The sequence below is a fragment of the Lagenorhynchus albirostris genome, chromosome 5, assembly GCF_949774975.1.
Source record: "Lagenorhynchus albirostris chromosome 5, mLagAlb1.1, whole genome shotgun sequence".
Classification (NCBI taxonomy): Eukaryota; Metazoa; Chordata; class Mammalia; order Artiodactyla; family Delphinidae; genus Lagenorhynchus; species Lagenorhynchus albirostris.
In genome coordinates, this window is record NC_083099.1 from 16,982,600 (window position 1) to 16,999,515 (window position 16,916).

Here is a 16,916-nt window from a genome sequence, read left to right on the forward strand (position 1 = left end):
ACATTAAAATTGTGTTTTTAGTGAATATATCCTGCAGCATAACTAGAATATAAAATAACTGGAAATCCCATGTACACTCTGATTTTATGCATTTAGTTTGTGACTTAAGTTTTAATTTTAGATAGATAAAGAACACTTATTTACCTTCTTTTAATGCAAAGACCTAACTATTGATTCTTATTAACTCCTGATTAGCTAGTTAGCTATAGATACAGAGCATGTTAATTTCTACAGGCACCTTTCTGAATTCAAGTAAAAGTTCTGGTAGACAAGGATTTCCTACTTAAATGTCATTGACATAATATGAATATTGAGTACAAATATTGCTCACCATTCTTGCATTCTTTAAATTATTTTACTTGGAAAATTTAAGAACCATCATTAAGTCATTAATAACATAGGTTTTCATTGAAGGAATATTTGGAACTCTGAAAATACAAATCTAATCAAATTAAATTTTGAACACATATGAGAGCCAAATATTTCAACAAAACTGCAGTTTAATTTCAGAAAATGTGTTAAAATATATATTTATACATCAATTTCTGACATATACTTAATGTGTTAGTATACACAAAATGATGCTTTCTCTTGAAACTGTATTTATGAAATGTACATTTTAATTTAAATACTCAGTATACACTGCACTTAATCTGCATGTTGCATTTATTAAATACATTAAAATCCGCAATGTAACAAAACGTTTTCTGCATACGAAATTCAAAACACCATTTTAAATGAACAAAAAGATGGCTCACTTCATTATTTTTTTTTTTTTTTTTTTTACAACTAGTGTATAGTACACTAGCTCAGCTCCACCATACTACCTGTTCGTTCTTTTTTATTTGACATTGTTCACAGACTAGTACATATTACAATAAGAGTGCTGGATAAAAACATGAGGTACGAAAGTGGTTCAAAGATTATAGGTCATGCAGATCATGCTAGACAGCAAAGAAAATTGTGACCGAGAGAACACTAAATAAAAATACATAAAGAATGTGCATTATAAAAAAAAAAACAAACAAAAAAAAACAAAACTCCATTACACAGCTTTGCTTCTTTGGTTACAAAGTAGGTTGAACAATTTCACAGCTTTTTATTCCCACCCGAAAAAAAAGTCATACGAAATGTCAAAAAGCAGAGGAATCGTGGCAATTTCTCTATTAGAAAGTAGAAACAAATGAACAAAGTTTTCTTCATCAAAATAGCCCAATTATTTATTATATCACAATAACTGGTGACTACCTGTACAGTTGCACTATGTTCTTCATACTTACACTATACAAAATTTACATTCAAGCTGGGTCTTTACTACTGAAAATAAATACCGAAGGTAAATTGCCATTAGTGTTAGAAATATGCCAGGATTCTTTTGTTCAATTATTGCCTAAACGTTTCATCTATTAAATGCAATCCTGCCTTTCAATTCCTTTACTGATACTTATAATTATTCAAAAAAATTAAAAAAGTTCTGTGACATTGTTCATGTACATTATGAAAATAGCAGCCCTGTAATAAATAAAACACAAATAAATGAAAACTTATGTAGGCAAATGTTACTGATATTGAAAGAAAAGTGGCTCTTTAGATGAACTGTTATTTATAATGCGATAGGAAGGCTCAGGGTAAATCCATGGATAATAGGAAACATGGGAGAGCCACCAAAGCTCTTAAAAGACCCCACTCGTGCGCACCAGGTAAAATGCTAACTTTGCTCTCTTTAATACACCCCATCTATTATTCTCCTTGTGTACTGATGACATAAACTGGACATCAACAGCACTGCATGACATCTCAAAGAGAGGAAAAGCTCTTGTAGAATGATTGTCTAATACTGAAAAGGCCAAACACACAACTGAAGCATGGCTACTTGCTTTCGTATAAAGTGGAAAGAACACCAGTGGCACACAAGGATAGATTGCTTTCAGTTTTTTTCTTAATGAGGCAAGAAAGCTTTATGCTGAGGACACATTCGGCTGCTGCGGAGGCTGCGTTGGCTGCGGAGGCTGTGCTATCACTGCTTGCTGTTGAGAAGTGCTACCAGCATTGGCCTGTTGGGCTGGGAGTTGGGATAACTGATCATTGTTTGAAAGAGATTTTAACAGTGCATTTTCTCGTTCAAGTAAAGAGTTTCTTTCAACTAATTCTTTTATTTGTTCCTTTAGAACTTCCACTTCTTCTCTTACTGCATACATCAAATGGCTTTTCACCAGATCCTGTGAAGAACAAAATTAGGAATGTCAAAAAGAGTGAAACGGAAAGGAGTTGCTATTTGGTTCTAGCCTACCTGGTGCCTTATAAACATTAGGCAGTTTTATATTTATATAGTTTTATATATTTATATTTATACTATAAATATAGTTTATTTAAACTACATTTATATAGTTTTCCTGCTCTTGCTTTTAATGTTTCTACTGTTTCTTGATTGACACTAAGGAAGATGGGGTGGAAAAAATCTAGCTCCCAACTAGGGCAGCAAGCCCAGGATTTTATTTTCAAAGTTTGGAGTGATTTCAAAAAATACCAGCTCCTTAAATTGTCAATTAATATAAGATTAGAATTTAAAAAAAGGTTTAAAATCATATATTTAGACGTCAGACGAAGAGAACAAAGGATATTAAACTGTCTAATAATAAACTAGTTATAGTACTGCTTTAAGAGATGAAGTGACCTGCAATTTCCAACTTTAAAACCTCAGGATTAAAAAACAAAATAGTTTGAGACCAATGGCCTTTATTTATAATCTATCTATGGTTTTAATAACTTGAATCAAAATATTTTAAATAATATGAGTAGAATATCTTTAAGAAAACCAAAAAATTGATAGTAATAGCAGAAATCAGAATCAGAATCAACAGAAACAAGTCTATTTATTAAAGCTGAGTAAAAGAGTCACTGTAAATAACCAAAGGATGGAAAAGATTTCCAGCTGAAGTTTTCATTTTATTAGTCTTTTGTCTCTAAATTATTTTTGATGCTGAGATATTTAGGGGATCAAATGCATGTTGATTATGTATATTCCCCAAAATGGCATGAAATGTAACATGTTCAAGTAGGGGAAATATCTATTCCACTGGTATTTATAGACTAAAAATTCTCAACATTCTAGCATTTTCAACCAAATCTCATTATCAAAAAATACACTTTGGTCATCTTGGTTTAAAGAAATTAGGTATTTGTTTTTTATAACTGATGAAACCCAACAATCTCTGAAATGAGAGGACTATAAATTTTTACTTACCATTGCTTGTTCTATTTTGTTGTCAATGGCTACACCACCTCCCCCAGATGCACTGGAAAAAATTAGAATATTTCATTAAATTATTCTAAAAAATGTAAGCTCCCTTCCAACTCTTAAAATAATTGTGTTTTACTTAAAACCAAAAATAGTAATTTAAAATAGATTATTAGTCTATTCTCAGAATTTCATACTCAGAGCTCTCATTTTGAAAATGATCTCAATAAACAGATGGCTTGTAAAAATCTTTGTAGTTTCAATACTTCTAATTTGCCAATGACATATATATGCTACTTTAAAAAGTAACTCCCAATTCTATCCAGGAGTTCTCAATTCAGTGAACTTAAGATACATTTTGAATGAACAGTACCCCCTCCACATCTCTTCATTTACCAACTATATATTCTAATTGCCTTTCATGTAGAAATTCCAGTGGTCACTTATTGCATTAAATTCAGATGATGATTTTTCTACTACAGATTTTATATTTTAATGTCTGGTTTTTAAATTTTAAAAACTGGCTTGTAAAAATGATTCAGAGGGCTTTTGGGCAAGCAGTACTTGCAGGGTTGGTTAACAAGGAACTGAACATTCTGGCAGACCTGTATGCTTTGACTGTAGTTTACTAGCTGGCAAAAATCACCTACTAAGGTATGTGGTTTAGACCAATTTTTCCTAGAAATAATTGGAAATAGTCTAGCTGGTAAGTACATCCCAAGTTTAAATATCACCTTATCATTTCTGTGATAATGACACAGGAGGTTGAATAATTGTCCTTTTTGGCAGTTTATATTTTCCCATGTATGTAGTGAGGATCTATATCCTTTTCTTGGTGTTTTTGTAAACTTTAAAGAATAGTTATTAGATTTTCTTGTAAATATAAATCGGATATATTAATCTACTGTATCAATACAAAAAGAGGTCTTTAAACCACTTTTATACAAAACTTTTACTACATACTCTTCATTTAGTGTGTAGTGCTAAATTTAGGTGCTAATATATCTGAAGACTATTTTGCTTTAGATGATGTGGACCCTCAATGTTCTATCAGACTGAGCCTCAGAAATATCCTGTCTGATGTAGTGGTGCCTTTTTTTATTATAATCTAAGTAGATCTGGTTATAATCCTGGTTCTGCTACTCACTACCTATATGACCATCAGTAATCAACTATTTAACTTCCCTGGACCTCAGTTTCTTCATCTGTAAAATGAAGGGGCTGGTGTCAATGCCTCAGTGGACTTTGAACTTTTAAATCCTGAGTCAATGCGTGGAAAACACTAAGCTTGTTTATCTGTGCATTAAGCACATTAATTACAGCATACTACTTCACTTCTTGCTGCTGTTGCTAAGATGAAAAGGGGCTTCTGTATACCTAATAACTGGAAAGGATATATAGATCATTAATAAATACTTATATATGTTAGGCTTTAACTGCTTGTAGACAGCAAAGTATGGCTTCATGTAACTAAAAACTACAGAACTATATAAACTTTAATGTAAAGTTCAATTCAGACACCACATAGATAAATTCACCAAACACTGGTCATGATTTGGCAAAAAAGATAGTGATAGGTATTTAGATCAGAATTTGCCTGAGAATCCTAGATTATACTTTATTTTTTACTTCTATGTCAAGGAAAAAATGAAATAGTTTTAGTCATTTCATGACTTAAATACATTCAATTCTTTTAACACATCAGTTTTAAATAGGATATCTTAAATGCTAACTTTAACACCAGTTTTACATATTAATGAGCAAACAAAACAAAAAACCCAAATAAACCTCAAAAACCTTTAAAAAAGTTTTACTTCTTCTTCTTTTTTGATAATTAAAACAAAACCTAGTCAGTTTCCAAACCATTCCCTCGGCTAAGGAACAATAATTAGCATCCTATTCTTTGCTGATATAATAACCTCTAGTCCTGACTCAGATCTCTTTTACTGCTATGGAGGAACAGGTTTGCAAAGTATAAATGGATCATGTTGAAGATATGTTTCCCTTAAAAGGTATTACTATTCCAATTTTGTTAAACACTGTACTTTAACAGAATCAAATCAGCCACAGATACAATTACTATCACTATAGTCACCTTTGGCCACTCTGAAGGCTGTTATCAAGAATCCTACAACCTACTGCAGAGGTTCTCAAACTTTAGCATGTACCAGAGTCATCTAGATGTTTTATTACAACACAGATTGCTGGGCTCCACCTTTCAGATTCAGTAGGTCTGGGGTCAGGCCCAGGAACCTGAATTTCTAACAAGTTTCCAGGTGATGCCAATTCTGCTGCCAGACAAATCATACTTTGAGAACCACTGGCTTAGAGATGAAAATTAGAAGAGTAGTAATAAAAACACCCTAACTACTTAAAAAATTTCTTAGCCTTGTATACAAAACCCTTTACGACCTTGACCTCAGCTTTCTATGGTCTCCTTTCCTCTCACACCCCATGTGGTATATTGTGTTATGGTCTTACATAGCTATTTGCAGTCTGTGGAACATATGTTCTCTCAGGTTTCCATGGCTTTGCAGAAACTGTTCCCTCAGCTGGAAATGCTCACAGTTCCAATTCATCTGGCTATCTTTAACTTGTTCCTTAAGATGCTCAGTGCCACCTCTTCTGCAACACCTTCTGATTTCCTAAGGTAGAACCAAATATTCCATCCCTTTTGTGGCCCACTAAAATCATCACAAACTTTTTATAGTGCATAACCAGGAAATTCTGGCTCCTCCATGTAATCACTGAATTCTAGGAAATTATTTTACCTTTCTAGACCTCATTTTATTTTTTTTAACCTAAAATAAGGATTATATACCCCAATCCACAAAACTCCTGTGAGGATTAAGTGAGTCTAAATAATACTACCACTGTTAACTCTATTAGACTGAGCTCCTTGAGGGAGGTGGCTTATCTTCTTCACCTCTGTGAAGAAGTGAACAGTGCTTGGCACATAGGAGCTCAAATGCATACTGAAAGAGTCAATATGATAGTAATTGGATTAGAAACAATTACTGGTTCATGTTAGGAAGCCATTACATTTTTCTGAGTTTGAATAAATCAGTAGCTCTCCATGTGTGGTCCCTGGACCAGGAGCCATCATCAGCATCATCTGGGTACCTGTTAGAAATGTAAATATTCAGGTCCATTCAGACCTACTGAATTAGATACTTTTGAGGTGGGACCCAAGAAATCTATTTTAATAACTCCTCCAGGTGATTTGAAAGAAACTAAAGTTTGAGAACCACTGCCTTAAATAGCCTGATTTTTAATAAAGATACCAATATGGTAGTTTTAAATATAACCAAATAAGAGTGTATTCTATTTCAAGATCCCAGAACATGGTTTAAGAATATTGTTTCAATGAGGGAACCAAATTTTCCGTTGTGTTCAAAGTCAACATAGTGGTTTGGGCTTTATGCTCTTTTAAAATGAGAATGATCAGCTGAAGCAGAATGAATAATTTCCTTTCATTTGTTTCCCTGACCTAATGTTATAGTATTAGGCCTTGTTTTCTTTCTTATTATTGTATTCACCACGCTATAACCAGTTTCTGAACTTAAGTTCCTTAAGGGAAGGCTTCCTAAGACTTTGTAACTATTCTGTTAAACTACAGAGTGCTATATAAAAAGGGATAATTCTGTTACCATGGGTCTCTCTTTTAGAATAAAATCGTAACTGGATTAGCATTTACTAGATGAATAAAAAACTGTGGGTATGGAGGGAACGGACAGAAATACAGAACTATGGGAAAAAAAGAATGACTAAATGACTTTTTATATAATGAATTTTCATTTACCGGAACTGCGGCTCCCAAAAGAACCAAATGAGCTTGAATTTAGTGTTTAAATAAAGTAAATTACAATCACATTCATAAGAAAACTAAACCTTAAAAGTATCAATGGCACACCAAGCTAGATTGGATTTCCATGCTGTTCATCTTTTAGTTCATCCCAACTGGCTCCCCACCACAGCTTTTCTTCCCAGGCCTGCTTGCTCTTATCACAATAGATTACTTGCAACCTCACTGAGAAGACAAGAGGCCAGATAGGAACCTCTGCTGCGGCATCACAAGTTTCTTACATTTGCAGCCTTCTTTTTTTTTTTTTTTTTTTTGCAGTACGCGGGCCTCTCACTGTTGTGGCCTCTCCCATTGCGGAGCACAGGCTTCGGATGAGCAGGCTCAGCGGCCATGGCTTACGGGCCCAGCCGCTCCGCGGCATGTGGGATCTTCCCGGACCAGGGCACGAACCCGTGTCCCCTGCATCGGCAGGCGGACTCTCAACCACTGCGCCACCAGGGAAGCCCGCATCCTTCTTAATAGGCTAACTGTTTCATCCATGCTCTCAGCTCAGTGACTCTGCAAATCATCCCGTCTTGCCTCTCTAAAAATTAAAACCAGTGACACAGTTAGGCTAACTTGATCTCACATTTAAGAAAATTTTTTTATGAGAAATCAACTTTTTTCTTTATTAATGTGGACAGAGACATCATGGCTACTGTTTAAGAAAAAAATAGTGCAAATTTCTTCTCTATTACATTTTGGCTACGCTGTCTTTCTTCTCCTTTCTCAATACAAATGCTTATTTAAAATTTTTTTTAAAAATTTATTTATTGGCCACAACCACACAGCATGTGGGATCTTAGTTCCCTGACCAGGGATCCAACCTGTGCCCCCTGCAGTGGAAGCACTGAGTCTTAACCACTGGACCGCCAGGGAAATCCCACAAATGCTTATTAACAAAGCAACAGGGTAGAGGAAAAGAACACAAATGACTGCCCACTTCATGGCAGCACACGCTGTTTAAGTGAGTCCTTACTACAAGCCTGAGCAACACTCTCACTTTACAGCTGAGGAAACTGAAGCCAAGTAAGTTATTCAGACACAACCCTAGGGAGAGGATTAAAACCTAACCTAATTAATGTCAAAACATATGCTTTTCCTATCATAACAGTCAGATTGTGAAACGAAGAAAGCAACTATCTATAATGACCTAAAAGAAATCCAGCGTTGTGTACATTGTGAAAAGTGCTTTAACCAAGTACCACGTTAGTTGTCAAACCATAACTGTGGATCCAAAGATTAAACTATGTCCATAATATGCCATTTATCTTATCTAGCATATTCCTAGGAGAGGTTCAGCTCTGAAAACAAGGGAGGTCACTTCTTAGAAAAGGGACTTGCTCAGTGATCTTTAGACAGCCAGTATAGTTCACCTATTTGCTAAGGACTAAAACGTTCTTTTGGTTTGTTAGAAAGATGAAGATATCTTAAGATTATATGGATCTATATGCAGAATATTATAAAAAAAATTTACCTTGCTTTACTCCAAGACCCTCCTAACTTTCTCTGTTGAATCACAACACAATTAAAAATCCACTACAGGAATTCCCCAAATTACAAAATAAAATGTTTTGTGATGAGAACTTATTTGAGTTGGCAAATCTCGTATATCAATACTTATGTGAAAGCCCCCTTACCCAAACCAGGTAAAATCAATTCTTCTTAAACTTACAAGTTGAAGCTACAATCTTTCTTGGAGGCCAGTCCTCAGGAATCAGGTACTGTTTCCAGTAAATCACCTACAACCTTAATCCCCTTGCCCCACTGCAATAAGCTCTATAACATCATTAGTGCTAAAAATGCTTTAATTCTAATCTGGGCAACATTTTGCCTCTTCTCTAAGAAAGGTATGTTTTGCTTTTTAGAAAGAAACTGTTAAGTCACTGATTGCAAAAAAATAAATCTAATGAATCTACAGCTCAGCAAGCCTATCAAGGTTAAAAAGAAAAAAACCCCATCACCCTTCTGTAAGACGAATTTAAAGAACATTTACACTCTAACACAATTTAAGGGCAAATAACAATCCTCTTTCCAAAAAAGAGCCTAAATAGATAAAATTCATGTAGACAATCTCTGGCCAAATGCAAACCTCTGTGGTTAAGAATAAAACTATTAGACAAAGTTAACAGTAAATTAAGCTAAGAACTCAAAACTGCACATATTCTAATTATTAACCATAAGTTCTACCAATGTAAAAACAACCTGTTTAATTTCATGATTTAAAAAACTCACAAAAAGGCCCCATGGAGATTTTTATTATCAGTAACACAAAATAAGTGATTTTTGTGGATGATAAAAGCTATTATTCATGCTAAACAAGCAGGGAAAATGGCTACTCACAAAACTAAATATTATTTTCTCAAGTAACCAATCTTACTGTGAAAAAAAGCTTTTACCAAGGAACTACTAAAAACTGAGCTAAAGGGCTTCCCTGGTGGTGCAGTGGTTGAGAGTCCGCCTGCCGATGCAGGGGACACGGGTTCGTGCCCTGGTCCGGGAAGATCCCACATGCCACGGATCGGCTAGGCCCATGAGCCATGGCCGCTGAGCCTGCGCGTCCGGAGCGTGTGCTCCGCAACAGGAGAGGCCACAACAGTGAGAGGCCCGCGTACCGCAAAAACAAACAAACAAACCCCAAAAAACAAAAAACTGAGCTAAATACTTATATGAAGATTGATATTTGTTTTTATCATCTATAAAATCTTTGCTCACCAATGCCCTCAGCATATTTCACATTCATTTAATTAATTTCAGGTCAAAATCCTGACCAGAAAAGAATATTTAAAAAGAGGAAAAAAGGATTATACCTGTGGATTATACCAATGTCAATTTCCTGGCTTCAGGTATTATACTATAGCCATGCAAGATGTTATCACTGGGGGAGAACTGGCTAAAGGGGTACCTGAGACCTCCCTGCACTTTTTTTTTGCAACTTATTAATCTATAATTACTCAAAATAAAAGTTTTTAAAAATATACATATACATGGTAAAGAATAAATTCAGAAAGTATACACAAAAAAGTATACCATCAATACAAAGTTCCCCTCCTACCTCAGACCCCCTTTGTCCAGAGTCAACCATAACATCTGTATTAATGACCTTAAAAAGGCCTATTTAGGAAGAATTTCTTTACTATTTTGGAGAGGAGTAGGAGAGGACTTTCTAACTATATGCCTCAAAATACAGTTTTTTTAAAGCTTCTTTAATAATTTCCCTAAAATATAAAGTACTTCTAGGAATCTGTAAGACAAGAAGCCCAAATAGAAACATGGGTAGAATTCACACGAACATTCACAAGACATGAAAAAATACTCAACATCTCATTCATAATAAAAATAGAGATTAAAACTATAATGTGATATTATTTCCCTAACAGACTGGCAAATATACTAAAATATAATACACAGTCAGTGAGGCTGTGGGAAAATGGGCCTTCTCTTACAGTGCTGGTACAAAGTGGTATAATGGTATAACCCGTATAGAGAGCAATTTGGTTATATCTAATAAATTTTATACACAACACACTCTTTGAGCCAGCAATCCTACAAGTTTCCTATGTATGCAAAAATACATGTATACAGTTTCCTATGTATACATTTCCTATGTATGCAAAAATATCTATAGTAATTTATCCTATAGATATTTTTGCATACATAGGAAATAATGTATTTACAAAACTACTCATTACAATACTTTATAACAGCAGGCTTTTGATTAGCAATAGGGAAGGGGTTAAATAAATCACAGTATAGTCATCCATTCAATTTAATATTAGCCATTTATTTAAAAAAACCACAAGGATGCTTTTCTGTGTACTGAGATGGAAGCAATGTATCTTGAAGATCCTTAAAGGTAAAGGTACAGATGTGTGTATATTATCATTTGTGTGAAGAGGGAGATAATACACATTGTATTTGCTTGTGTATACAAAAAAGAGACTAGAAGGACACACTAAGAAAGTGCTTATCTGTTTAGGTAAGTGCTTATCTGGAAGGCAGGCAGAAGGGGAACAGGGATAGAAGACTACTTTCTCTACACTGTGAAGAATACTGAAAAACACATTCCAAAATGAAAATGACTCATGAAGGAGTTATTTCCCTGTACAGTGTGAACTCAAGACATGAACAAATGGCAGACAGGAAACAAGAAAGGAAAAAAGGGAAGAGGACCAACAGCTCCACTTGTATTTGGAACTATTTCCTTCTGAAAGATTAGGTACTATGTTTAACATACAAAAAAACAATCAATATAAATAACATTTCTGATTTGTAAAATTTACTTCCTTGGCTTAGGGTGAATTAAAATCACTTAAAAATATAGTATAAATAATGTTTATAACTCCCAGTATATTGTTATTTTTGTTCAAAGTGATGCTAGTAAGTAAATAGTAAAAGTCTCTCCAATAAATATCTAAGATACAATAGGCTACATAACCTTACACAATGTTGCATTAAAAATGAATTCCAAAGAAGGTACAGATAAGATTAATACTAACTTTACCTTCTTCTTCCAGATCTCTTTACACTTCAAAGTTATGATATTTTGGCAGAATTATTTTAGTATTTGGTAGTAAAATTCTGATATAATTATTATTATTTTTTTTCTTGAAGAGCTACTCCAAGGAAACAACTTAAAAACTAGCCAAACTAAACATTTTTTTCTGTTAAAACAGTCAAGATGGAAGATGTAAAAATTTAGTCTGGAAAGACTGGAGACTTATACAAAAGTAAAATAGCAGCAATTTTACCACTACAGGCCAAACAGTCCAATAAACTAAGGAAGTTGTTTAATACTCTATTATCTCAAGTTAAATACTTAAATGGAATAAGAACATGGAATCATATCTACTTAAGATAAATGAGCTTATACACTAGTTAGTTATTTCTTATTAGACTAACATTAGACAAGGTTTGACACAATGAAAGTTATTTCCTTCTTCTGAGTCAGACTGCAAAAGAAAACGGTGTGAGAAAGGGGTAGGAGGAGGGTGGCATTTTCCCCAATGTTGGAGTGCTTACATTTAGAGCAGACTCTCTTGAAAGAGATTTCATTTTACTGTTTACATAGCAGCAACAGGTAATTTGATGATATCATAATTATGGGGGAGTGAAGGATACATAACCAAGGGGCTTAAGTCCAAATTAAAAATTTTACACTATAGTCTTGGCTACTTTAATTTACTTCCTGGAGACTGGGAAAACAGTATTATGATTGACAATTATCTAGACTGAGATGTACACTGGTACCTGAGATTAAAAAAAAAGGAGAGGGATTAGAAAGGAATTTTGCCAACTGATGTCTAGTTCAGAATAACTGACGAAAACCTAAATAACATAGTTATACTGAAAAGTAATATAGTGGATGTATTGATAGTTTCATATATTCATTCTAGATATTCTAAAACCACTCCTTTAGTCTGCTGGGATAGAAGCTGATGGTTAACCAACTTCTAAAAACATCAGAATTTATGGGACCTCCCTGATTGTACAGTGGTTAAGACTCCACCCTTTCAATGCAGGGGGCGAGAACTCACATGCCACGTGGCACAGCCATAAAATAAAATTAAAAATAAATAAATAAAAACATCAGAATTTAGTGATTAAAGTACTGTATACTTTAGTAAAAGATCTATGGTTTTCAATACTGATTTTAAGGACTATCTGTCCTACAAAGTACAAAAGTTTAATAAAAGAGAAAAATTCAATGAAAATCCTTAATGTGAATGAAGACATTAAAAACACATGAGTTCAAATTTCTCCAGCTGTGTTAGGAAAAGGATAAAGATTAAGAAAAAGCCTTCCAGGGAAAGGACTATGTTTAACAGCCATTTTGTAGTTAAGATCAGTTGTCCTTTAAAAGGTTAACAATATAGTATTCTTTCCCTTTGACTATGAGGAAATCACAGCACTTTCCCCAACTAAGGAAATGTTCATGGTGTAAGTATATGAAAATGAACAAAACTGGAGAAAGAACATAATAAAAAAGAATGTCAAAGGACACCAAGGGGGGAAAGCAGCAGGGGGTGGTGGTGGTGGTGGGATGAATTGGGCGACTGGGATTGACATGTATACACTGATGTGTATAAAATGGATGACTAATAAGAACCTGCTGTATAAAAAAATAAGTAAAATAAAATTCAAAAAGAAAAAAAAGAATGTCAAGGGAAATAAAAACAAAAACGTAAAGCTCTTAAGATTTGCATTTCATTTCAGAGACCAACAAGCACTGAATAAATTTTCACTTGGCAGTGGGCCTATTATAAAAACAACCTACGTAGCTAAATTCATCTAACATTTCTAAAGTAACTCAGAATTCTTCAGCAATGACATACAAATGGGGCAAAGGGGGGAAAAATCAGGAACTAGTTTAGTATAAATTTCTAATGCTAACCTTTACATTATCCCACCCCACTTCCTCCCAGTTCCAAATGCCTGCTCCACTTTTGAACTGGATAGCCTAAACTCCTTTAAGACCCTCCATGGTTTACTTTTACTCTCCTTGTTCATACTGTTTCTCACTCTCTAAGTACTGTAGAAACTCTACCATTCTTTTATAGATTTCAGCTCAAATATTTTCTCTTCTGTTTTTGTTTTTGTTTTTTTTGCCGTACGTGGGCCTCTCACTGTTGTGGCCTCTCCCGTTGCGGAGCACAGGCTCTGGACGCGCAGACTCAGCAGCCATGGCTCACGGTCCCAGGCGCTCCGCAGCATGTGGGATCTTCCCGGACCGGGGCACGAACCCGTGTCCCCTGCATCGGCAGGCGGACTCTCAACCACTGCGCCACCAGGGAAGCCCTATTTTCTCTTCTGTAAAGGCTTCTCTAACCCTTCCAGAAGTAGTATAGTAAGCCATGTTCCACACTACACTTATGGCACTAACCACACAGGCTATGTTTTAACGGTTGCAGCTATCTCCTACCAGACAAAGCTCTACTGGCCGTACAAACATCTATCATGAGGCTGGCAGCCATTTAATAAAGAATGCCACAGATACTTGGACTCAAAAACTGTGTACTTGGAATCTGAGTCCTAAATATATCACTCGCTACTCTGGGGCCCCTTTTTAAAAAAAATTTTTTTTTTAGCTATAACATGAGGTAGCTGTATTAGATCAAAGCCACTTCCTACACTTAATGGCAAAACTGACTTTTTCCAAGCACTCCTTGGTATTTAATAAACATGGGTAATGCTATTATTTTAACTAAACTCAATAAATAATTGGGGAAACATTCCTTAATCTCATTCTTCATTTTCAGTCTGAAACTACACTTGCCATATGTTCTTGCTGCCTAATATTAACATCTAATCCATATACCGAGGTAATCCAAATTCCTTTGGAGGTAACAGGTCATAAATCCTAAACAAACTTTTGCTTCTTATTTCCTAATAGCCAAATCTCAGTAACATTTACCTTTCTAGGTGACACTTTTGTTAAAAAAAAAAAGTTCCAATCTGTCGCCTCTGCACATGCCCAATACTCAACAACTACTGGGTGGAAGAACATGAAGTTAGATAGTGTCCACCAGTGGGAAGATCACTAGATGTGGAATTAGCAAATACACATTGCAACTTGGCCTCACCTCAGATTTGCTGTGTCCGGAGGTAAGTTATTCTCATTGGGCTTTTTTTCTTTCATCATTAGTTTTAGAGACTTTTTATGAAACTTACTGTAACCAAATGTGGTGTTTTGTGTATGTGTGTGTGTGGGGGGCAGGGTTAGTGAGAAGGAAGGATAGTAACACTCAAGACAGGTCTTAAAAAAGTTACCTAAGCAAGCAAAGGGGAATAAGGGATAGCAGGACACTGCCAAATGCTTGGTCACAGGGATTAAGCAAGGGAAAAGGAAAGTTTTTAAAACTGAAGCACAGAGAGTCTGTGAGAAATCAGAGGGATGATAAATGAAAGAGACTCATCTATAACAAAGAAAATGCCAAGGATGACTGCAATTTTTAGCATGGAGCAACTAAGGAATGGGGAAATAGTTAATGTGTCACAGGAAGATGGTTAGATTTTTTTGAGGGATGGGGAGTGAGTGGCAGAGAAACCTGAGATGAAAATGAGAAATTTGAAGTTACATTTGGGACTTTTGAATTTTGAGACATCTGGGATATAGATCATGGTGGAGAAATAAGGAAAGGTTGCTAGAAATAGGCATCTAGAACTCTAGAGTAATCTCTGGTGACGAGTCTAGATTTGAGAGTTATCAGAATGTGGTAGGTAGCTCAAATTGTGAGAGATGAGTTTGGTTAAACAGTGAAGACAAATAAGGGCCAAAGCACTGGAGGAGACTAGCAGGTAAAGAGTTGTAGAAGATGGGATGGGAAGAAACTGCCCTTCTTGAGAAAGCTAATTATTTCTTTTGCTGAATGGCCTCACATTTGCCTCTTCTTTCTCAAGCATTCCACGTACTATTTTTTTCCAACTCAGGAGGTATTCTTGAACAAATCCTCTCAATCCCATTTCCACGATGAGGCCTAACCAAATGAGTCAAAATGAGACTATCCCCTTGAATATTAAATGCCAAATACCAGTGAAGAGCACAGAGATAATTTTTCCTCATGTTATAGCTAATCTCTTCATTTATGTCCATTTCTTGAAGATGCAGAGATATTATTTAAAATAGCTTTACAGAAAAAACATAATTCTATGGACAATATATTTGACAAAGCAAAATTAGCCACTAGAGTTATCTGACTAAAACCCAGCTTTTGTTCCTAGGTTAATAATTAATCTTTCTTTGTCACCTTATGTCCCTTCCTAATCTGTCCCCAAAGTCCCCCAAAGGATAGTAATAAATGAAAATGGAGGTTATCAAGGAACTGTTTCAAAATAGGGATAAACCCAGAAGAATAAAAGTATCATGAGGTTTTTTAAAGAGATAGTTGCTTCATTAAGGGACAGCACCAAAGCACGGTCATTACCCTTCAATAAAATGAAGAGAATAGGGACTTCCCTGGTGGTTCAGTGGTAAAGAATCCGCCTTCCAATGTAGGGGACTCGGGTTCGATCCCTGGTCAGGGAACTAAGATCCCACATGCCATGGGGCAACTAGGCCTGCGTGCACGCCACAACTGGAGAGAAGAACTAGAGAGAAGCCCACATGCCACAGTGAAAGATCCTGCATGCCGCAACTAAGACCCTATGCAGCCAAAAATAAAAAATAAAATATTTTTTAAAAAATGAAGAGAATATTCTAACAGGGAAAAAGTCTGGTCTATTTTACTTTTAATAAATCAATGAATGTTTTGCATTTGCGATGTTTTAAAAATTTAGGTCGGTTTGGGTTTGAGCAAAGAATTAAATTGCTGATCTTCAACAAATACAAGAAAAGTACTGTGAAGAAACTGTCTAGGTTATCACTTTACTACCACTTGGCCTAACTCTCTTTTGTTCTCCACTTCACTGTGGGGGTGAGACAGCTTACCTCTCAGCAGCTGCCGAAACAAAACGCTGAATTCTCAAAGAGTAATAAAGTGGTTTAAGAATACAGGCTTTAGAATTAGACAAGCTGGTTTTAAAATCCCAACTCCACTACTTACTAATGAGGTGATCCTACCAAGTTAACATACTGAAACCAGTTTCCTCATCTGTAAAATGGGGTCATGGTTGTACTACCTTAAAGGATTACTGTGAGGATTATATGAGACTTTTTACAATAGTAGACACTTAAAAAATTTTTGTTCCTTCAATTGTTTGGATCAATTTGGATTTTGACACTATATAAGGTCTACTATTCCAGTGTATCTTGGATTACAAATGAAGCAGTGACGTACAAATAAAAATTATGATTAGTATTAGGAAACAACCTTTGTATTTATGTCTCACCCAAAT

At 35.2% G+C, this 16,916-nt stretch overlaps 1 protein-coding gene across 2 annotated transcripts in view; it reads right to left on the bottom strand.

Annotated features, from left to right (window-relative positions):
* Positions 1 to 762: 762 nt before the first annotated feature.
* TSC22D2 (TSC22 domain family member 2) overlaps positions 763 to 16,916 on the bottom strand; it is a 50,726-nt gene continuing 34,572 nt past the window's right edge. For both annotated transcript variants that reach the window (XM_060149635.1, XM_060149633.1), the window contains 2 exons: positions 3,245 to 3,296; positions 763 to 2,219 (listed from right to left, as the gene is read on the bottom strand). In XM_060149635.1, coding sequence (XP_060005618.1) covers positions 1,959 to 2,219; positions 3,245 to 3,296 — 313 coding nt within the window. In that variant the 3' untranslated portion in view covers positions 763 to 1,958. The remainder of the gene's footprint in view (positions 2,220 to 3,244; positions 3,297 to 16,916) is intronic.